The following is a 23687-nucleotide window of genomic DNA, read 5'->3' as shown; positions in this document are numbered from 1 at the left end:
TGTGGGGCGCTACTTTTGAATTACGGGATGTGGGCTTTTTTTAGACGTTAAAGTCAAATTTGTATCAAAGTATGTTTAACGTTGCAGTATCTGATCCTCATATTACAATATAAGAAGGTATTAGAAGATAATAGAATAGCTTAACTGTGTTCCCACACTCCCAAATTGGAAATATCAGTGTGAAAGCTTATCAAATTTAAATGAAATCTATAGATTAATCTTAAAAGATAGCGTTTTTATAGTATACACTACAGTACATTTAAAACACAGACACACACACTCTATATATATATAGAGAGAGAGTGTGATAAATATAGATATTATATCACCTAGTGTGGGAACCCATGGTTTAATCAATACAATATTGATATTTGACGACTCTGTAATGTAATACTGTTTTGATTGATGTTGATTCCTTTATTATTGAATTAGTCTATTTGCGCATACATGTAGAAATGCTCAAAATATGTAATATGTTAAAATTTTCTTTGTGACAAAGTACAAATAACAAATTTGTCAATAAAGGCAAATCAGGCAAGTTTTAGTGTTCATAATTTTAATAGTTTCCTTTACCGTTGATGTCAACAATATCCTTGTCAGACAATATACATATTTAGAGTAAATAAAAAAAAATCAAAAGTAAATCAGTTATTTAATGCTGCACAATCTGTAGATAATAATGAAAAATATATTTAAATCTGTTCTGCAGTTTGCAATCCTAAACCGCAGTCTTGAGTTTTAAATAAAGTCTATCTATCTCATTCTCTTGCTCCCCATACTAATTTGAGGCACTTATACACTGAAGAGGCGTTCTTTGTCATATTGAAGCCTGAAACAGATTGAACTAGAAAATAATGTTATTTTAAAAACAAATGAACCTTCCCTGGTTTCAACTCAGAACCTTTCAGTCTAGCAGCACTGGAGAAATGCTCTGAGTCAAACATGATCTATGGCCACTCTGAAGACCACAAGCACAGAGAGGTTGTCGGAAACCTATTTCAAAAAGGCAATATTCACCACTGTTTACAGCTTTCACTCCATAATAATGATGACATCTTTAAGAATGAATAAAAAAAATGAACAGCTTCACCACTTTACAGCAGATATTACATTGCCAGTGGCTTAAATGTGAAGTGCATGGTGAATCAAATCAGATCTGCATTTGCTATTGAGCATTTAAACATTTAAACTAAATTACAACACAAAACATTTACACTTCCAATGGGATATAGATATATATTCTGTATCAGTAAAGAATATGACAGTATGGAATGGCACTGTTACACTTTTATGGCAACAAAATCCCTATGAAAGTTTGGGATTAATAAGGAAATATTTTCCAAGATCCCCATCCTACTTTCTGAGGTGTGACCTCAGCTATCAACATACATTCTCCAATCAATATGTACACACACATAAGCACTCTTCACAAAGTGGTCAATCATATTCTCCATGTACTCTGCAGCTAGTCACTGCCTTCTTTGCATCAATAAAGTGAAAATATCACTTTATCTCTTATCACTATCAGTCATCACTTGTATTGCTGACTAGGGTCCAGCTTCATTCCATGAATCATGAAGGCAACACCATTGGGCCGAAACTTAAGGCAGCAAAACATTGTAACCCACACCCACCTATGTATCTTACCTCATCACTTTACAGTAGTTCATCTTAGGCCATGTCCAAAATATGAATAACATACAGACCGACATACAAGTCCTCTTGTCTAATGATTGTAAAACATTCGTCCATGTCTTTGAGGACAATGCTGACACGCTATCTGTAAGAGTGTGATCACGCTGATTTGTGTCATTTAAAACTGTTTTGATAGTAGTGTGCATTTAATAGTTTGTAATTGGCATGATCGTGACAGTGAGGATACTGAGACGCAAGTACATTGTTTTCAACAAGTATCGGCCAGTTGATTGTGTTAGAAAGCCGTACTGGCCATACTGCCGGGTGCAAAAAGGCGGGACATTCCATCTTGTGAGGACTCGAGGTGTCGATGGGCCATCTTCCCCTCCTCACCTGCAATTAAAACAAATTAAATGGAAATAAGATACATTGTCCTCCTCTTGAAAATGACAATACCTTTTTTTTGGTATTTAATCGGAAAATCATGATCACAAATTATGTTCATAAATCGTTCACAAATTATGTTGCAAAACTTTACCTATTTTTAAAACTATGAGAATGTATTTTTCTGGACCTGGAATGAAATTCTGATGGCTTCACTTTTGGAACACATTATTTCACATTTGCAGCAGATCCATGCTTTCAGTTTAATTACTGATCTTTCCTTTACCAGTCCATTTTCAGTTGTTTAGTTAATTCACTGCTTACCTAGCACAAGCAGAGCTTGTTTGGCAGCATCCCTCACATCCTCTTTATCTGTCCGGCACAGATACACCAGCTGCTCAATGCTCTCTTTGGCCTGTGATGCACAAACACAGACACTTTACTTTAAGTCCTCCACCAACACTGAGGTGTGATGCTGCATACAATCTGATTCCCACTCAAATCATTACAGCACATCTAGCCACCAGGTTCTTGAAGTTATGCAAGCATATAAATAAACAGCGTAGGAAAAAAGTAAATGTTGATTGAGTGGCACTGAGTTATTGAGAAGAGATGTTTAGCCGTGCATGAACTGACCTTCAGACATGCGAGTGCTTTACATCCACACACTCGCGTCTCAACGCCTTCATCCTCCAGCAACTCTAGACAGCTCACCAGCGCCTGAGACAGAACAATAATGAGAGACACTGAGAGGATTCAATCTAAACCCTTTCTGAATAACAAAGCAGTAAAACTTTTACTTTGCATTTAATGGTGATGATTAGGGATGCACAAATATTAACATTCTGGCCAATACCAAAGCCCATTATTGGTTTCATGTTATGGGGGATAACGGATAAATGGTCAGTATTAAAATTACATATTATACTGTTTTGCCTAAAACATTAAATAATACAATAAAAATATAACACTAAAATCTATCATTTTAAATGCTACCAGTGAATTTAGGAATCACAACATTATGTACAATGCAGTACAGTATGAAAAATGCATATTCTTTCTGAAATTTTCTAAAGATTACATTTAACAGTGCAAAATGATTAGTGTTTTTTAAGATTAACTTTAAGTGAGCATTAGACAATGTTATTTTAGTATCACTGATGTACTACTATAGTGTTTTTTACTTTTATGTTTCCTGTTTTCATTTTAATTTTAGTTAAAGTTTTAGTAGTTTTGTTGTGTTTTAGTACATTTTAGTACTATACAAAAGTGAGGAAAAATTGCCTTTGCAACTAGCTGAAATAAAATTGTATTTATTATTATTATTATTTATTTTATTATTATAACATTTTAATTATTTTATTTATTTATATTTATTTTAGTAATTTAAACAAATATATATATATATATATGGTTTTAGTTTTAGTTAATGATAATAACCATGGCATTAGATGACAGAAAAGGTCATCTAAATTTAAAAATAGGGGAAATTTAGCATGCTTTTGTAGGAAAGTATTTTGTTTTTAATTTGAGCCTATGCTTTATTATTAAGTTTAAAAAAAAGTAAATAGTTATCATTATAAACAAGTGGAACATGGATAAATAACCATGGATGTGCAAGTTCCTGAAGTTCATTTGACCTGCAAATCTGTTGAAATATTCACCTCCAAAAGCACAAACCGAGAGTTTTTGCAGGAGGATGGTTAAGCGCACTTCTTACCCTCTCCCTGTGGCGGGTTTGTTCCGCTAGACTCCGCAGCAGGGAACTGGCAGCACTGCACACTTTCCCCCTCGGGTCCCTCAGCAGCAGACTGACTGCCCGCAAGCCCTCCCTCTTCAGACTACACTCTGGAGGCTTCTTCAAAGATTTTACCAGAACATCTTGATCTCCAGACTGCAGGCATTGAACTAGCCACACTGCAGGAGAAGGAGAACGAAAGAGAGACATGGATGAAACAGATACACTGCAGAGAAAACATGAGGCGGGGGAGGAGTGGAAAGATGCACAGAGAAACCACACCGACAGAGAGGATGAATGGGGGTGTTGGGAGTTGTTGATACCACTCCAGATGCTTTGCAGATCACTCTTGCTAATGAATGTTATAGTCCATTAACACTTAAGGGTGCTCACAATTCACAACAATCTGCAGCAACAAAAACATTGCTCATTTTCAATGAAAGATCTCAATTTGTAATAAACTTTCAGTGTTAATTGGATTTTGCATTCAATCCCATTTTTGATCACGTTTTCTCTCTCTAGCATCCAGCACTCACTCAAGTCTTGTTACACTGACAGTTATTTTAATGCTGGAGGTCCCAAATGGCTGTACTGTTGGTCAAATAAGGTGCTTTTGCTGCTGAATGCCGTAACATCATTGGTGAGCTGTAAACTAGTTTTTAAAAAACTACCCCCTGGCTTCAGCTTAGTCCCAGACTAAAATGCACGTTTGAGCAGCTTGCACTGACATATCTTAAAATGTCAATCATTGTTTTGTCTCAAGATGCACACCAGTAAAGTTTTTTTCTAAGGCACATATAATAAAGCTACTTACATTTCCTTATTGAACTAAGGCCTAATCCTGGCTTAATATAAGCCCTCTCTGTGAAACCAGGCCCAAGTAAAATAAGATGTAATTCTATTTTGAAAAGAAATCCGTTTTGCCACTAAAAATAAATAATCTGGAGGGTTATAGTTTGCATATTGTTTGTGATTTTTTTCTTACCCATTTGGCAAATAGTGATCTGTTTTTAAAGGACCATCTTTAAAATATATTGTTAGATTTATGCTTAATAATAAAACTGTACATGCCATAAAAAAAAAAAATCTTGATTTACTGTGTTTAAAATAAAATGGGATTGGTAAGCTTTTTATATTTTTGAAAGTCTTATATGCTCACCAAGGCTGCATTTATTTGATCAAAAATACAGTAACATTGTGATATACTATTACACATTTTTCTATTTAAATGTGACCCTATTATGCTTCATGCAGTGTGTAATATAGCTGTTTGTGAATGTAAAAGTCAGCAAAGTTTTAAAGTTCAAAGTGCACGACAAATAAAGTTATTCAGACCAATCAGAGCAGAGTAGGCTGGCGGAAAGGAGGGGTTTAGAGAAACTGAATCTTCGAACAAACCGTTTTCAGACTCTTTGAGAAATTAGGTAATGTGCAAAGTATTTTAAGAGAGAGTTTTTTGACCTCCAAAACAAAATACAGTAAAAACAGTAAAATTGTGAAATATCATTATTTAAAATAGCTGTTTTCTGTAAAATATAAGTGATGCGATTTTCAGCATCATTACTCCAGTCTTCACTGTCACATGATCATTCAGAAATCATTCTAATATGCTGATTTGGAGCTCAAGCAACATTTCTTAGTATTACCAATGTTAAAACAAGTTGTAAGCAGCACTGTATTTTTGTGGATTTATTATTTCAAGATTCTTTGATGAATAGAAAGTTCAAAAGAGAAGCATTTATTTACTCACACTTTTGATCAATTTAATGTGTCCTTGCTGAATAAAAGTAAAATAAAAATAAAATTATATGTATTAAGTAAAATTATTTAAAATTATATATAATAAAAGTAAATTTACTTTAGAAAAATCTTACTGACTCCAAACTTTTGTGAACTGTAGCACAAGATTCTCTGAAATCGTACATTTATTTGAGAAGCAAAATTGTGTATTTTTTTTAAAGGATGTTTAAATTTTGTATTGGTCGATTTGTCGCTGCAAATTAATGTCCATGCACACAGGCCTTCATCTGGCCCTCAAATGTACCTTCTTCAGCCAGCTCAGGAATGTGTGTGTCCAAGTCATTCACCCCCTCTGCTTCCAGGTAGCTCCAAAACTGGAAGAGGGTGAGAGTCTCTTTGGACGCACCTCCTGCACGCCTGGGCAGCTTCCTCTCCAAGATCCGCTCCAGCAGGCGAAGAAACACTAACACACACACATAAGTTCAGTGTAACAGAGCGTCAAAAGACAATCTGATTAGGCCTATTGAAATTTAGGCTACGGTCTCATCAGAAACAATGATCAGCAGGAGATTAAATACTTCCAGTAGATGGAAGCAATACAGGAAGTTATAGTTAAGGTTGTAATTTATGTTGATTAATGGATTGAACAGCTATTTCAATTTAGAAACCAATCAGCCAATAGCTCATTTCCAGTGCTTGTTCATGCATTAATACACTACAGCCACACACATACCTGTGTCTGTGAAGCCGACTCCTCTCTCTGGGAGTCTGCTGGCGTAAGCATCGCTGAGCGCCTGTAAGAAGGCCTCTGTGGAGGTGCTGTACACACTGCAGCCATCCGTGCACTGCCGCCATAGCAACACAGCCCCTTGGCACTGATCTAACTGAGGAACAACTGCTCCGAAAAACAAAGAGAATGTCAGAAAAAGAGGTGGTTGTGAGGAAAAAATACTGACAAATACGTGAAATAACATTCTGTTGTATAATGTAAGATCTGTGACACATGACAAACAATGTATGAACATTAGCACAGAAATAAGAGTACATAGTTGAGATACAAAGGAAGCACCACAGAGAGAAAACTGAGGTAAAGTAGTAATATAACGGTTTAATAAAATAAAAAACTGCGAGGCTCACCCTCCTCTGGTTGGATGACTCCGCCCCTTGAGTCTTTCACAACCCATCGTATGAGCTCGAGGACTCTCGCCTCCCTGAGAAGTCGGTCCAGAGCGTACATCTCCCCACAGCGCAGAGGCCCGAATGTGCCTAACCTCTGTTTTACAAAAACAAAACACAGAGTATGAATACAGGCGCTCAGACACAGTGAAAACACTTCAAACTTAAAAATTCCCAGTGTTAACAGCAGTAATTATATATATAATACTAAGAACCATCTTCTATTTTAATATATGTGCTAATTAATCTATTTAATCCCAATTAATCACACACACACCAACACATTTAGACAAACACTCAAAATGTTAATTTAAGACTTTTTTTTATAATTTTAGAAATTATTATTATTATTGAAGATTATTTATTCAAGAAGTGAATTCAAGAAGAACATTAATACTTATATAATGTATTTACACTTATGCTTAACACAATAGAAACAAAACAGAATTCCGATTATTCTCATATATGTGTGTAACCAAATGTCCATATGAAGTAAAGTAACTGACCAGCAGCTGTGAGCTGCAGTTCTTTAGATGAACCAGCAGGGTGTGATCTAGAGCCGGGCAGCCCGTGCTGAGAGGACCGGAGGGAGTGTCCCAACAACGCGCCTCACAGCCCTCATCCTCTCCTGCGCTCTCCACAGCCGCTGGACGCTCCTCTGCGCTGTATCAGTCAAAACATACACAGGAACAAACACACGTCAAACGAGAAGAAAAATGGCAAAAACATTTTCAGAAAAAGAGTAAAGAGACTGCACTGAACACAGATAAAGTTGTGAAGTCATTCGCTCAAACTAACGGTTGTCTTTCAAGGCACTGGGTGGCAGTAGTGTCATGTAACATTATACAAGCAATGTATTTTGATGAAAAACCTCGGTTGAACTTGGTTTCTTTCTCTCTCTTTTTACTTTAAAATACCCCTTGACATCAGAAAGGTGAGACATTTCTTAAGTTCTGACCTGTCTGTCACACTCTGCTTCTCGCCATCCTCCTCCTCCTCTTCTTCTAAGTCTGATGTATTGAGGAAGTCAAAGCTTCCAAGAGCCGTCTCAACCGTCAAACTGACACTGGATGAGCGACTGCGACTTCGTACCTGTAGATACACACATTTGCAAACTATAAATCTTGTTAGTTTTATAAACAATTAAAAACTCTTAAAGTGTAAAATGTTTCAAAAGCTCATTAAAAACTACAAATCAAATTATTATTAGCCCCAGATTTTAAAAGGGTAGTTCACCCCCCAACATTTTTTTTGTCATAATTTACTCAGTTGACGGCAGACATTGACATCCATAGTATATTTTTCCTACAATGGAAGTCAATGGGCCAACATTATTTAATATATATATATATATATATATATATATATATATTGTGTTCAACAGAAGAAAGAAACTCATACAGGTTTGGTACAACCTGAGGGTGAGTAAATGACAAAATTTTCATTGTTGGGTGAACTATCCTTTTAAGACCTAAAGTTCTAGGCTGAACTGTTGATTACATGATATTATTGTCAGTTACCACAGTGAACATTCAAGCAAAACTCATGTTTACAGCAATGTATTTCCAATTGAAGTCTATTGGGGCAAGGTACTGCACAGGGTTATGTTAAACACACACCGTTTCTAAAATATTGCCAGATATTGTGAACATAAGGCTTGTATGATAGAATCACTAACTTTGTCTCTGCAAGTTACCGTTACATCCAATCTGCACATTCTTTTATGTTAAACTCTTCCAAATACCTTGAGCAATATGCTTCTATTGAAAGTGCAATACTGCAATTGTAGTGTTTTTTTTATTTTTTTATTTTTTATATCTGTTAATCAACAACATGACAGTCAGTGTCAGTAGAGGTCAACTTGTAAAACCTGGAACATTCATAAGGCCAATTCTGGAAAGAGACACATTGTGTTTAGTCTATGACTAAGGTAAGATGTGCCGGGAAAACCTCCTCTGTAGACACAGGATGAAGCGGTTAACAGTGAAAGCAAGGGGCATGTCTTCGATGAACTCTATTGTTTTACAGATGAAGACCAAAGCCTCTGAACCCAAACCCGGATCTGAGACTTTGATGGTTATCGTGAGTCATGGATACAAGGAACACCCAAAGGCGTCTGGACCCGAAACAAGGGGAATCTAACATCTCAGTCAGCCAGGAAGAGCTACACCCTAAGAGGCTATTCACACAGAATGTTTTTTTTTTTTTTTTTTTTGTCCACTGCGCTACTTTTCCGCTGTTTTTCAATGCAAACGCACTTGACGGACTTATTTAACAGTTGCGCACGTCTTTTGCAGCATCTTGTGCATGACGGAGCTCTCTAAAAACGCAGCGATCAAGGTAAAACAAGTTCAACTTTTTAAAAACACATCTCAAGACCTTTTCTTCTGCTCCACTGACCTGCATTTGGCGTTTTTAACAGCAAAAATACATTCTGTGTGAATGACCCCTAAATCTGTGAAGCTCCACTGCATGATGGAAAGAACAGAGGTTAAAGCAAATTTGTCTTCATTTTCAACCTCCTTGACCTTCTCCATCTCATAAAAGGTTTCAAATGTTGATCAATATATCGATCTAGATATCTGTCGAAGATGCACTGTGATCGGATCTCAGAGTAATGTTAATGCAATCTAGCCAACATATCTGCATTCACAGGTCAGTGTTACACAAAACAGCGCTCACTATAATGTAGCAGGTTTTTTTTGCATGGCAATCAAAGCCAGATTAGATCGCAGTAAGTTTGCTTTCGCACCTGAAAGTTGCACAGCCGTTTATTGTCTGTAAACGATGCGCAATTTTTCAACCACATCTGGCCCATATTTTGGACCCATAAGTCTAACATGCAATGTATTATTATTTGAAACCTCCCCCTCATTTGAAATGCGTAGCCAAGCGACTGAAAATAGTCTTTAAAAGAAACCACACCACTTCAAGTCGACATTTCCCATTATAGACTTGTTTTAAATATTGCGATGGAAACAGATATCTGAAAATGTATCCAGATACAGAAGCCACTAGTTGCTGACAAGTCACCTTGTCCTGATTGGCTGATGATACGAACAGCTTGATCAGATTACAGTGATCGCATGTTAATGCCAAATGTAAATGCAGTCTAAGTTTAAATAAATTAAATAATAATAAAGAAGTATTTATCATATTTTGTATATAACATATTTTTCATACAACTTAAATACATGTGACTGTACATATCATAAGCATTATTAAAATAATTCATATATTTTTGAAGATAAAAAAATGTTGTATAAAAAATTAAAATTATTTGGGTGCATTGCATTACTTGGTGGACAATTTTCTCTGTAAAAAAAAACCTGACTCCAAACCACAACAACAAACCCACAAACAGTAAATAAAAGTTGCAGCACTCACTGTTAGCGCCTCCTCCAACAGCTTCAGCTCTTGCTCTAAGACCTGCAGTTCTGGGAACTGGCCTCTGTAGTCATCAAGCGAGGACAAAACGCCACTAAGGGCCTCTTCCACGCTGCTGTCTGCTGATTGTTCCTCTAAACCACCCATGGGTCTGATGTCTACTAAAGAACCAGATTTCTCTGCCAGCAGGTCGCCTGTTTGTGTCTTTGTGAGGTGTGGCTCACAAGAGGAACCAGTCCTAGGAACACCATTGTCCATCTGCTGGGACAAAGCAATAGCACTGGAGGAAGAGTCTTTGTCTCCACAGGTGGGCCTAGACGTGAGCTCTCTAGCTTTTACAGCTGAGTCGCAAGCTGTTGTTTCTGCAGGAGAGCGACTTTCTGAACATTTCAGTGGCTCAGTGGGACAGGATGGCTCACTTGTGGAGGGATCAGGAATGGGACAGATCTCCTGAGTGTCTGGTACTACAAAACATGGTTCTGCTCGGTGGGGCATATCCATGGCAATGTCACTTACAAATACCGAAGAGACCTTCGAAGTTACTTCGGTGGCCTCCACAGATTCCAAAGTCAGTCTGTCTATCGAAACACCATCTGCGCTGCTCTCGCTGATATGGCTAAGTGAGCGAGAATAGCTGGGATGGCCATTGGGCACTTCCTGTTTTACAGGAGCCTCAGTGGTGACTGTTATGGAGGCTGCCGGTTTCTTCAGATCCTCCTCTTCTTCCTCCTCCTCCTCTTCTTTCTGATTGGCCAGGCGGGTGGGAGTAGAGGTCGCTGATTCACGGGGTGCAAATGAGATTTCAATGGCAGGAGGAGCAGTTTGTACCTCAGGCTGTACTAAGTTCTTGTGTGCGTGACGCATTCCCAAGGAAAGCTGAGGACTGGAGGAATCATCTGAGGATTCAGAGGAGTTTGACCAAGCCGTTCCGTTCTCCATCTCTTCTTGCCTCCTCAACATATTCTAGTGGGGAAGAAAGAGATTATAAAGAGAAAACAAATGATTAAGATAATTTAAATAAAGACCCTTTCACATGACTCACGTTAATGTTTCTCAAAGCATCAAACTCTGTGGAGCAAAGCGTAAAACTGGAACACAGCGCTCAAAGTTCAAATAATTGTAGCTTTCAGATGTCTAAATAGTTGTAAAAGACAATGCTGTACACACACAGCCAGTCAAAAGTTTGGGGTTGGTTTTAAAAGACCGTCTGACAGTCTTTTATGACCAACAGGGCTGCATTTATTTGATCAAAACTAGGGTAAAACTAATAATGTGAAATTATTACAATTTAAAATAACTTATCTATTTGAATATACTTTAAAATGTAATTCATTCCTGTGATGCAAAGCTGAATTTTCAGCATCATTACTCCAGTCTTCAGTGTCACATGATCCTTCAGAAATCACTCTAATATGCTGATTTAGTGCTCAAGAAACTTTTCTTATTATTATCAATGTTGAAAAAGGTGTGCTGCTTAATATTTTTGTGGAAGTGTAATACTTTTTTCCATGATTCTTTGATGAATAGAATGTTTCAAAAGACAACTATTTATTTGGAATAGAAATCTTTTGTGACGTTATAAATGCAATAAATCCTTGCTGAATTAAAACAGTTATTTCTTAAATCTTACTGACCCCAAACTTTTGAATAATCATGATGTTATACATATTAGATATTTATATTGCAATTTTGCAAATAAATACTAAGCAGAAGAATTAAATTGATCTTAATGGTCAATATAGCAGTCTTCAGTTAAAGGACACAAATGCCTTACTGTTACAGCTTGCACATTAACAAGTTAAACCTAAAAACAAATCATAATTTGAGCAAAAAAAAAAAAAAAAAAACTTGCTACTGCAAATTTTAAATATTTTGTTGACAGTCTTTCCTTATTTAAGTGTGTGACTATTGCCTATAGAAAATAGTCTAGGGGCAAAGATGTTGCAAAGATGACCACAGAGTGAACTGACTTGTCTTAAAGACATTTTATATGTAGTAAAATAGTAAAAAATATTAAATAAATAAAAAGCCCTGATGGAGTCACGTGAAAGTTCATATTCTACTATATGGTCCATAGTGAGACATTCCGCTAAAATAACACATGACGACTGTGAGCAGACAGCAGGCTAGTTTGTGGAGGGAGATGACAATACAACAGGATGATAGGAGTGTGTTCTTCGTCACTCAGCATTAGCGTGCATATTTGGACACGGAGGAGCTTCATTATAGTGGAGAGCAGACTGGCGTCAGGCCCAGTGCGCTAAAACACTCCCTGCTCCCTCTAATTAACTTCTGCTGAAGCTGCTCCCTGCCTCGCTGGGCTAATGTGACCACCCTTCAAAACAATAACAGCGTCAATGAATGCATTATTGACGGCTGTAGATGCTACTATTGTCACTCACAGTCAGACAGACAACGAATAACATGCACAAGGATCCTATTTGCTCTATTTCATTAAAGACAACTGACAGTAACTACAGGACACAGTGGAAATCATCACTACAACAACAACTATAATTTCTTAGATAGATGGCAGATACTACTCATTACTAGAAAAACCATACAAACCTGTTTTAGTCACATCTAGGGATGTGCCCGAAGCCGAATACTGTGTTCGGAACGGAAATGACACATTCTACGAAGCCCCTAAAAGGGACATGGTGATGGGAAGAAATATGAGATGGGAGGAAAAAATATATTTCAATGCTTTTGCGTCCTCTCGCAAATATATATTCCGATAATTATGTTGTATTTAGGGAGCCGCTATCAATATGCGGGGTATTGAAATCGCTTTTAAATGTGTGCTCGCTTTTTACATTCGCTTTCCAATTCGCGATCACTCATACTCTGTGTATGGGGAAGGATGGTACTGACCCCACATTTAACAAGTTAAGATATTTGTCAATGACACTCAGGATCTGTTGCGCACCAAATCCTCCGCCATCGTCCTGTCAGTCATCTCTCTCTTCACGTGATAAGTGAAATCTGATGTAGTGTAATGTAACCGACTTCAGCAGCAAGCCTAACCATGTCCCTTTAGGGGCTACGTAGAATGCGTAATTAATTTTCCATGCCTTTCCGAATTCAGATTTGGGCTTCGGGCACATCCCTAGTCACACCGTTTTAGCTAACTACCGACTACTAAGTAAAGCTATACAACTAGCGCTACAGACCGACCACACTTACATGGCTGGAAAGCAGAGAGGTTCCCAGGCGGACAGAGGTGACGTCGCTGCACGAGCAGCTCTGAGTCAGTTTCTCTGTCAATGAGTCTCTGAACACGTCCAGTAAGGACCAGCGCTGTTTGGATATCATGCTCCCTGGGGCGGTCTGCATGCAGTCAGCGGGAGAGCATGAGCATTTTGTGCAGGCTAAAGCTATATCACTTTTGGCCCAAGGTAATCAGACCCAGTAAACTATGAGTCTGGCCTAGCCAAACTTCTTCCATTTCATCAAACTCATCTGAGCTGATCTGAAATGGAGACATTATGTTACTGTGACCATGTGGGATCAAGATGCTTCTGAGAAATGAATACCATTAAGTCTATGTGGAGCCTTAATTTAAATCTTAAGAGGGTCTGGAGAACTGTGAGACCTCCATTAGGAAGGAAAGGGAGAAGAATGGCATATCGACATTATGGTGGTATGCACTTAGAAGAAATGTTTTGTTTGAATCAATTGAGATCAAATGAATCTCCCTGGAGTATAACAGAAGCAAAGTAGATACACAGAGCGGTCCAAAAGTATGAGGCCATATTGAAAATATTGGGTGCAAAATTACAAATAAACCTGGAGAGGGTTAAATATAAATGGAAAATATTAGGAAAATATAAATAAAAAAAAGTAAGATTTATAAGTCACTGATCAAATATGCTAATTTGTGGCACTGATCATGTGATACCTTTGTTCAGACAATCAGATGTTCTTGGTTCTACTGCAGCACAAGATGCTCTTTGGATTATTCTCAGATCATGCAGGAGAACATCATCATCAGGTTTAACGAAGTTCATGCATACAAATTGTAAAATCCTCAGTTTTTCAATTTTACTATTGTAAATGTATTATGTATTGTATTGTAAATAATAAAATGAAATAAAAAGTACAAATTACTGTAAATATTATATTATTATTATATATTTTATAGATATTAATTATTTTAAAAGGGTCATGAACTGCATTTTCTTGTTTTCTGAGGTGGACTTATAATATTAGTATGATTTTTACATCAAACATTGACAAAATGTTGAAATAAAAGGCCATTTTCTAGCTCTCTGATTTGAACGACCTGTTGAAAGGGGCGTGTAAATATAAATGCGCACTGCTATGATTGGCTAACATCTTTGCATATGAAATAAGTATTACATGTGGAACTCTCAAGAAAACGTTTACTATTTTATTTTTTTACCATTACAGCTTTCGAGATTAACTAATCGCGAAAAGTTTTAATTATAGCATTAGCCGTTGAGCGCATGAATGCAGTGATCTCGTCATTGCAACTTGATTTCTGCACCTCACAAATGCTTTCATCAAAACTAACTAATGCAAACAGCCGTTTTGGCAAGAGTCACTGATAAACTCGTGCTGTGTGATTGACAGCTCCAGTGATTATAAGATAATAGGGATCTTTAATTGCTCTCTGTATGTAATTTAATCACATTTTAAATAACAGAATATTTTTTATGCTACTAAGAGAAATGTGAAGTTGACCGTTTAGTCACTGGCTTGATTTACTGACACATAAACAGCAATAAACGATTTTGAGACAATAAAGGATGTCTGACTGCACATGAATCATTACATATCAGAAATCACTGGTCACATATTAGGGATTAGAATTACGGTTACTTACATGTTGTGGCATTACTGTTGCGTCCGTATCTTACAGTAAAAGTCTGTTTGCAAAGGCAGTGCTGCAAATGCGACCGATTTACCAAAGAATGCTCAGTGAAATGTACCAAACACACAAATAATGCTCTACTGAGATATTCACAAAATAAATAACCACTTTCCTAACATTGGGATCCTTTGGAAGGTAATGTTATTTTTAGCCCAGTGATCCTTTATCTCTCTTCTCTCCTTCTCATCCCACTAACGCACAAGTGGGCGGGGCTGATTCTGCAGAGGCGGCCTTTCGTCTCACTATTACATTATTAAAATATGAAACAAGTCGCTTTTTGGAGCTTGGTTTCAATAAAAGCTGTTTTTTGACTAATGAGGAAGTTTTGAGTTCTGAAACTTGTATAGTACAATGATCTCTTATGTCAGAAAATCAAGGAAAATTTGATTTCTCTATTCATGACCCTTTAAATTATATTATTTATAATAAAATGTACCATTGTAGATTCAGGTTGTTTGTTTAAAAAAAAAAAGTGTCCGAAAAAGTATTTTTTACTGTAGATTTCAGACATTTGGAACCTCACTGTGTATAATCAAGGGACAATGTACATTTAATAGAATTGGACAAATGGACAGACTCACATAGAAGGCCTGCTCTCGTAGAGAGGGTGTGTCTGGAGGACTCTGGTTGTAGGTAGAAAAGCGTTTGTTGACAGTAGGAGCCTTGTTCACGGTGCTCGCTGAGGACGATTGGTCATCTTTGTCGAAAGGACTACAGGAGAAAAAGGCGAATGTTTCATGACAACGGCATTTAAACTCAAATTAGTTGTCTCATTGATCGATTTTATCACCAATCTTCTTGCTAAAAATTCCGCTCCGTGATCTGACCAAATTTATGAGATCCCTCAAAGCTGTACTTACTTCCAGGTGACCTCAAGACTGAGTTTGATGGTGCCCAAGTCATTGATATCCACAGCTACTGTTTGGGGCAGGGCAGCAAACAGGTCCTTCGTCTCACATGAGACACTTCCCACCACCACATGATTAGCCAGACTCTTCAGCTCTGTCACCTTCACATACATACAAGATGTTTATTTAGGAGGAAATTTCATCATCAGTTTTAATGACCAGTGCAATATGTAAAGCGTTTTAGACGTTGTTGTTATTTTTCAACAAGACAATGCACCTGCCCAAATTGCAAAGTTTGGGTCCTGATTTGAACCCTATTGGGAATATTTGGTCTCACATTAAACTCAAACTAACTGGGAGGAATTTTTCAACTACTCGACTGTTTGAAGCTATTAACCACTGAGTGGAACAACACTGACTCTTCTTACTGTAAAAAGCTGTCTGCAAGTCGGGAAAGGCTATTCCATGCTAAGTTGCTTTATCTACAGTATTTGTGCAATTCTTGCTAATTTCCTGACCAGTGATTTGTGATTAAAAAAGGTTAAGACTATTAAAAGACCTTTAGCTTGGCACATTTTTTTTTACATTTTACATCTCTCAGGGCAATCCAAAACATTTTGACAAACGTCAGCTGCATTCTCTTCATTCTTCCCCTGGAGCCTCTCTGTTTTAATATCGCTGTCTTCTGTAAACTTCCTCTAACTCTATCCCATGCAGTCTTCCTCTCTCTATCCACCCGCCTCTCTATCTATCCCGAAGTAATGTTCCCCTCCCCTCACATGCAGTTATGTGTCTTGGAACCATTAGCAGAGAAAAACAAGTCAAAGTCCAGCTGCTGTGCTGTTATGTGCATTAATGTCTCACAGATTGATGTGACAGTGGTGCACATGTGAATGTGACAGGAAGGAGAGACAGAGATTGATAGTATGTGTGAGAAAATAGAGGGAGGGAGAAATAGCAGACAATATATGAGTGAATGTAACTTTCTATTCATATAAAAAAATACCTTTATAGACAAAAACTCTGTGATGAGGGGGAGGAAGACCATGTCCTCACTGTCCCACACTTGCTTGCCATTGATTTCAATCCGACCCCGCAGCTTCCACCGCTGGCGACCGTACTTCATAAAGATCTGTGGAGGTTTTTAAATAGCAGCTTCATTCAGTCTGATTAACAATCAATCAAACTATTTAAATAATTTCTTAATCTGTATGTTATTGTTATTACATTGTAAGCCATTTCTAATGTAAACAAGACAAAAATGCTGATTAAGAAATTAATCAGTTACAGCTTCCACCGCTGGCAACTGTACTTATAAAGAACTGTGAAGGAATTTAAATGACACCAATCAGTCGAACAATCAATTAACAAATTATAAAAATTATTTCTTAATATAATAATAATAATAATTATTATTATTATTATTATATTGTAACTTAACAAAAATACTTTAATAAGATTAAAAAAATACTTTAATAAGAAATTATTTTAATAATAACTGTATTATGTATATCCTGTTTTAAGGATTTTTACTGGATTATTATGTATATGTTATATTTTATTTTATTCTCTATATTTTTATAAATAAAATGTATAAAAATACATTATATACACTATTCCAGACTGCCAGATTGCAAGATATTAAGGCTTGTTTTCATAAAATAAACCTTAAATTAACCATTTCTATCCCATTGGAAAATGCGTTTTTGTATTGTATTAAGAAAACTTCAAACTTTTAAATAACTTTAAACAGATTATTTATTCATCCACGTGGAGAGGAGGAGGAAAATCTTGACTTTTGTGTGTTTTTGCACAGTAAAGCAATGAACAGAGAAAGAATAACAGATGGGCTGAATAAAAAAAAACAAGTCTCTACCACCCACTCTTTCTACCATTTCTAGATCTTCGAGTCAATTTCTTGTTCTTTTTCACACCACCTCCCTTCCTGTCACATCTCTGAGGCCTCTTACTGAGCAAACTGTGCTGACTCACTGCATTGATTGGCTTGTCAGTCACTCTGAATCTCTTGAGCATGTTAAACAGGTGGAGGTGGGGCAGACACATTAACATTCATCCTTCTTTAATTATCCTCCGCCTCCCCAAATCTGTTCCTCACTGCACGGAGCAGATGCCGAGATCTGTCTCTGTCTGCCTCTCTAGCAAGCAGTCATTTAGCAGACGCTTTCATCCAAAGCTTGCTTAAGGGCACAATGTTAGTTATAGCTCATTGATTGCCTAGTGCAGTGTTCAGACCAGCCAGATCTTCAATCACCACTATCTGTCATATCTGCCACTGACAAAAGTACAAAGCAGATCACTGATGACATCAAGGCAGCTTTATGAGGACACGATGAAGGTAAAAATAGAGCAAAGTCAACAATCTGGTTTACTTAAGTAATGTGACTTTAAAGGGTAAGGTGGGACTTTATTTTACCCAACAGAAACTGAATGAATCAGGAGAAGTGGGAATTCGAGACCTGAATGCAAGTTTGCAGTTCACTGTGGAGCGGATTAACATTTTGACCCAGGTTTCAGGACATATTTTTCAGAGCTTCTACCTACTGCGAACCAAGATGACAATGCATCTCAATGTATCTCTCAATGTTTTTTTTTAAAAGGTCCCATTGCATGGATTATTTTATTATTTTAGAATGTTTCCTGGGGTGCCCTTATAATGTTAGTATGTTTTTTAGATCAAAAGTTTATTATATATTTATTATAAGTTATAGTTTATTTATTATAAGTAGTTTATTATAAGTTATCATTTAGAAATAAAAGGCATATTTCCTAGCCTGATTTTAGCCTCTGATTTGAACGCTCTGTTTGAAGGCTCTGTCTGCTGTGAGACTAAACGCCCACTGCTGTGATTGGCTGACATGCTTGCATATGAAATAGCTAGCATTACACGTGGAACTCTCTCGAAAACTTTTACTATTACAGCTATTATACGTTTTTACTATTACAGCTATCGGGATTAACGAATCGAGAGAAGTTTTAAGTATTTAGATCTATTCCCATCACATAAAAGGTTGCAGTGATGAGCATTGAGCAGATGACAGTCTATTGATCGCGTGATAGAAGATCTTATCATTGCAACGCAGTTTCTGCACTCTCACTAATGATTTCCCCAATGCAAACATGAGGTAAGTACAGTAATAGCTTTGTTGTGCAGTGTAACAGCGTCATTGATTTCATAACGAGTTTTGGCAAGTGTCCAGATAAACTCTCGCTGTGTGAATGACAGCTTGGGCAATTGGAAAGGGATTGTTCTTTGATTGCTTTCTGTATATATATTAATCACAGTTTAAGGCGAGACACTACAGGTGAATAGGGTAAAATTTTTAACTAGCAGATTTTTCATCAGCCAATGAGATTGCGCATTCAGCCCTTTTACTTTCACGATTGGTTGCTGATAAAAAGGAAATGACCATATTTGGATCCGACAGCATTGTACAGAAGAGAGAGAGCTCCGTAACGGTGCTTCTGATGACAGGCTGACGGCAGAGATCGCGGAGCAGCACGTTGATTAAGAACGCAAACTTTTGTTGAATTTATGAGAAATCTACAGACGCAAACAGACAAAGTGTAATAAAATAAAGACCTAAATGTGTATTTCGGACTTTTTTTCAACACAAGTCTGAAAGAAGACATGTTATTGAAGACAAATATCCCCAAATCTCAAAATTGACCAGTAAAAAAAAAAGAAGATGTTTTTGCCTGCCGTGTCTCGCCTTAAGTAAGATTATTTTCATCCTACTAAGAGAAACGACGTGAAGTTGATCGTTTAGTCACTGGCTTGATTTACTGATGCATAAACAGTATTGAACGATTTTGAGAGAAAGATTATCTGTCTGAACTTGAACAATTACACATCAGAAATTCACATAACCCACTCGGAGGCTCGGATGAAGGAACTAAAAAAATACTTTTGTGTTCATTTGTACATCCAAACACTGAGCAACTGCCATGCTTCGCTCGTTTGCAAGCCATGATGTCTCTCGTGGAAAAACCAATATCGCGCTCGCGTATATTCACATATTCTCATGGGCGGGCCAAATTCTTTTTGCGGGCAAAGAAGAGAAAGGGGAGGTGACCTTTCCCCTTATGACGACATAAATGGAAGATTTCTAGATTCGCCCGTCTGAGCTTTCATTTTCTCAAAAATACCCAGGGCTTGGTTTACACCCATCAAAACGTCTAGCCACTGGGGGACCATAGGCAGGCTAGGGAAACTCATATTAAGGTTAAAAATGTTCATGCAATGGGACCTTTAATGCAAACTTTATTACATTAACTGGCCTTTTAATAAAAGAATACTATGTGAAAACTATGTGCACTGATGAATTGTACACAATAAGATTTCGTGCTGACTATAAATCAAAGAGAAGGTAAATTATCAGCTCACCTCATACTGATCTCCAGCACAAAGTCGTGCAAAACCCGCCAAGCCTGAAACAAAGGCACACGTTGTTATTTAAATACAGCACACTGTTGGAATAGAAATTAAATCAGATGTGAAATATGAGTAATATGGTTATAACTGTAGGAAACTACAAATTAAAATCATTCTGGAGTTCACTATTACCCTGGTATACAGAGACTGTCTTACCCTTCATTTTGACATGGAATTCCCCCAGCTGGTTTTCCAGCTCACTCTCTAGCATGCACATATTCTGTAGGGACAGAGACAGTGGGTAATTACACAGAGGAAAATAGACAAAGGTGGCAGGAATAAGGGAAATAAACGTGCAATGTGTAGAAACAATAATGTGGCACACAACAGTTTGAAGCGTTTATCGTGGAATAATGGCTACTGTTTTACTTAACATTTAAAAAAAAAAAATAGTAGACAGCATACAGTATATACTGTACAGTATTTAGTAAGTAGTAATAGCCAGAGAGATAGGGAGGACAATCACGGGAAATACTTTTCCTATAGTTGAACGCTTGTCTTGCAGCAACCATTAGGGTAATGAAAAGCACTTGACTGGGAAAGGCTGTCCACTCTTAATCAGATTGCCTCCCTGCATTATTTCCATGAGCATTTCGAATGAGTCTAGTTCTGCCCTGTATCCATCTATCTGGATGCAAAAAACCTGTGGCTTAAGCCATAATCAGTAGAGTGTAAGTCTCAACTTCCCGACAATGTCATAAAACTAATCCCATTTTTCCGGGTCACACTTTTACCGGAACCCATACATTATGACATTATTTCCATGTTAATCTCTTGATGTTTATCTTATCACTGTAAATAAATCTGTTTATTGCTTACCCGCAACTCCAGTCTCTCACACCTCGCAGTGAATTCAAGTTATTAAGTGGATTCAGTTTGATAACAGTAAATTAAAATTAATTTGAAGTCAGTTTACTATCACTTAACTTAAGTGGATGTGTTAAGTTGACACGTGAAGGCCAAGTATATTAACCCATACTCGGAATTTGTCCCCTGCATTTAAGTTAGTGCACACACATTAGGAATAGTGAGTAGTGAACACACACACTGCAAACCATGACACACCCGGAGCAGTGGGCAGCCATTATGCTCTGTCATTTGCCTTTGTCATTTCCTGTCTGTCTCGCTAACCATTAGTCCATGACTGCTCCAAGTTCTGAGGTGAATTCAGTTCACTACTACTAAGCTGAAGTGAATTTCAGTTCAAAGGGGATTCAGTTCACTAACAATGACAGAGGGTCCATAATTCTTCTTCGTCTTCCTCCCATACTCTCATCTACCCACACACTCTTACCTCTGTGTATTCCTTGAAGCTCTTGTTAGCTTCAGACAGACTCTCTCTGGCCTCCCTGCTGCCTGGAGAGGCAGTGTAAGCCTTCACCATCTTATCAGCTCCGTCTCTTAGTCTGCGCTGCATGCAGTAGGCCTCATAGAGCTCGTCAATCTGCACACACATATATATTGTTTATTAGAATCAATCAATGAAATATATTATGTGCAATATTGATGTGGGTGTGAAATGTCTTCAAGAGCATTTCCTGCTGAAAAATACCCCTTGATGTACTGAAACATGGTAGCTGGTTTCTTGCTGGTCATTAGCTAGAAATCAATTCTAATCTTATACATTTATGCTTATCACAATGTATAGACATTTAAATATTTGGAAAAAATACTGGGTAAGAATTGTTTGCCTCTTCTACCAGCAACAAACTAGCATTTCATATTAGTTTAAAATGGTCAGGCTAAATTTTGGAACATGGTGATTGGTCAACAAAATAATGACCAGCCAGAAACTAACTACCCTGCTCCAAAACACGCCTTTCTTCATAAGCAGGATTTTTCAATAAAGGTTAGTATTTTTATGACTTAACGAGGTAGCCACAGTTTAGTCTACATCCAGATGGTGACATTGACTCGATTTAACTGCATATGCACACACATGCACAAGCCACAACATCTTCTTGTTAAATCTTTTCATGCCCAAGTACTTCCTGTTGGGCCTCATTGTCTCTAACATAAGCAATTTAGATTTTATTGATCTATCCGCAACACCTTGAGCAGGTCTGCAAATGTGGAAGCCAGTAATGGAGACAGGAAACTGTTAAATCTCCTTATTATGCCAACTAAAATTTAGGCAGATGCTCAGAGTAAGAGACACTATCATTACAAACAGTAATTTGGTAATTATTCACAGCACGAGTCCTGTAATTCAGAGATTAGAAAAAGAATGAGCTGTCTGTTGTAAACCAGTATGAATGAATGAGAAACATGCAAACAGTAAGAAAGCTCCATTGACTGAAAGAATGATTTTTTTCTTTCTTGTAGGTATAGGAATTGGGTTATGAATTAGAGTTAGGCTGCAGTAATGCTCAACTTTTGAATGGTAGTGTGTTGCCCTTCAAATTTCTAGGCAAATGCGTGTATGTGGCAAGGCCAAGGTAATGAACCAAATCGCCTGAATTGCATAAGTAGTCGTATCCAGCAGAATTACCCAACACAGTGAGGGAGCCTCATACTGGGAGTACACACACATACACACACAATGGGATAAACGCACAAGTCAAGATACACAAACACACACAATTCCCAAGACTGAAGGCGAGAACGAGGGCAAAACAGTCTGCGGCCCTTAAAAGGTTCCCTTCAATAACAGAAAGAAGGATGAAGGAAAGACAAAGTGGGAGAAGGAAAATTTCCTCTCAGTTTGTCCATCTGGAGGTGGTTATGAGCCGTCCAGTGAGCGTGTTCCAGCATTCTGGCAGGGAGTCAGTGGGACAGTCGTAAGTTTCACAGAGTTATGACAGTGCTTCTCTCGCTAATACACACTGATATACAAAACTGATAACAACACGCCTCTTTATTCACATAACAGACCATTGCCAATACACGAATGCCAGCATCCCTAGTTTGTTGGGACGGTTGTTAGCAAAGCCACTTAATATTACAATTTTTTGGGCATTTTCCCACTTCAACCCCTCTCCGCTATAATAGAGGCCCACCATATCTGACCGAGCCAAAGCATGGAGACTCCCTACAGCGCCCTCTGCTCATAAAACACACACTAATCACATATGAAGTTGGGCAGGAGAGAAAGAGGACGATAGAAGAAGGGCTCTTCCTGTAGTGCAGCTGGCTTGGGTTAGTTTAGGCTGTTAGTTCAGACTCCAACAGGTCCAGTGGAGGGTTTAACCGCTCCCCAAACAAGCCAAGAATGCAAGCAGCCCCTGAAGCTGTCCTCTGCCTGTGACCCGTGTCCCCTCTGTGTGAGCATCCATGGAAAAGGGAAATCCATGGTAGAAGGGGGAAAAAAATCTGTCTAAGAATGTGTCCTCGGTAAAGGGGAGGATTAGGCTTTACTATATATCCTGTAGGTGACCATCTATCAAGAAATGTTTAGACACAGATGTACGTGCATGAATGCGTGTGCAC

At 37.7% G+C, this 23687-nt stretch overlaps 1 protein-coding gene across 3 annotated transcripts in view; it reads right to left on the bottom strand.

Annotated features, from left to right (window-relative positions):
• Nucleotides 1-542: 542 nt before the first annotated feature.
• Nucleotides 543-23687, bottom strand: part of ripor1 (RHO family interacting cell polarization regulator 1) — a 71165-nt gene continuing 48020 nt past the window's right edge. For all 3 annotated transcript variants that reach the window (XM_084410053.1, XM_084410052.1, XM_084410051.1), the window contains exons 7-22: nucleotides 21553-21702; nucleotides 20415-20478; nucleotides 20211-20254; nucleotides 16812-16937; nucleotides 15818-15966; nucleotides 15539-15668; nucleotides 10061-11023; nucleotides 7632-7765; nucleotides 7180-7336; nucleotides 6635-6770; nucleotides 6231-6392; nucleotides 5802-5960; nucleotides 3740-3936; nucleotides 2656-2739; nucleotides 2344-2434; nucleotides 543-2028 (exon numbers count right to left, since the gene is read on the bottom strand). In XM_084410053.1, coding sequence (XP_084266179.1) covers nucleotides 1931-2028; nucleotides 2344-2434; nucleotides 2656-2739; nucleotides 3740-3936; nucleotides 5802-5960; nucleotides 6231-6392; nucleotides 6635-6770; nucleotides 7180-7336; nucleotides 7632-7765; nucleotides 10061-11023; nucleotides 15539-15668; nucleotides 15818-15966; nucleotides 16812-16937; nucleotides 20211-20254; nucleotides 20415-20478; nucleotides 21553-21702 — 2844 coding nt within the window. In that variant the 3' untranslated portion in view covers nucleotides 543-1930. The remainder of the gene's footprint in view (nucleotides 2029-2343; nucleotides 2435-2655; nucleotides 2740-3739; nucleotides 3937-5801; nucleotides 5961-6230; nucleotides 6393-6634; nucleotides 6771-7179; nucleotides 7337-7631; nucleotides 7766-10060; nucleotides 11024-15538; nucleotides 15669-15817; nucleotides 15967-16811; nucleotides 16938-20210; nucleotides 20255-20414; nucleotides 20479-21552; nucleotides 21703-23687) is intronic.

The sequence above is a fragment of the Rutilus rutilus genome (assembly GCF_951802725.1).
Source record: "Rutilus rutilus genome assembly, chromosome: 5".
In the NCBI taxonomy this organism is placed as follows: Eukaryota; Metazoa; Chordata; class Actinopteri; order Cypriniformes; family Leuciscidae; genus Rutilus; species Rutilus rutilus.
Note: the sequence above shows the minus strand (reverse complement) of the source record. Positions and strands in the feature narration are given on the sequence as shown.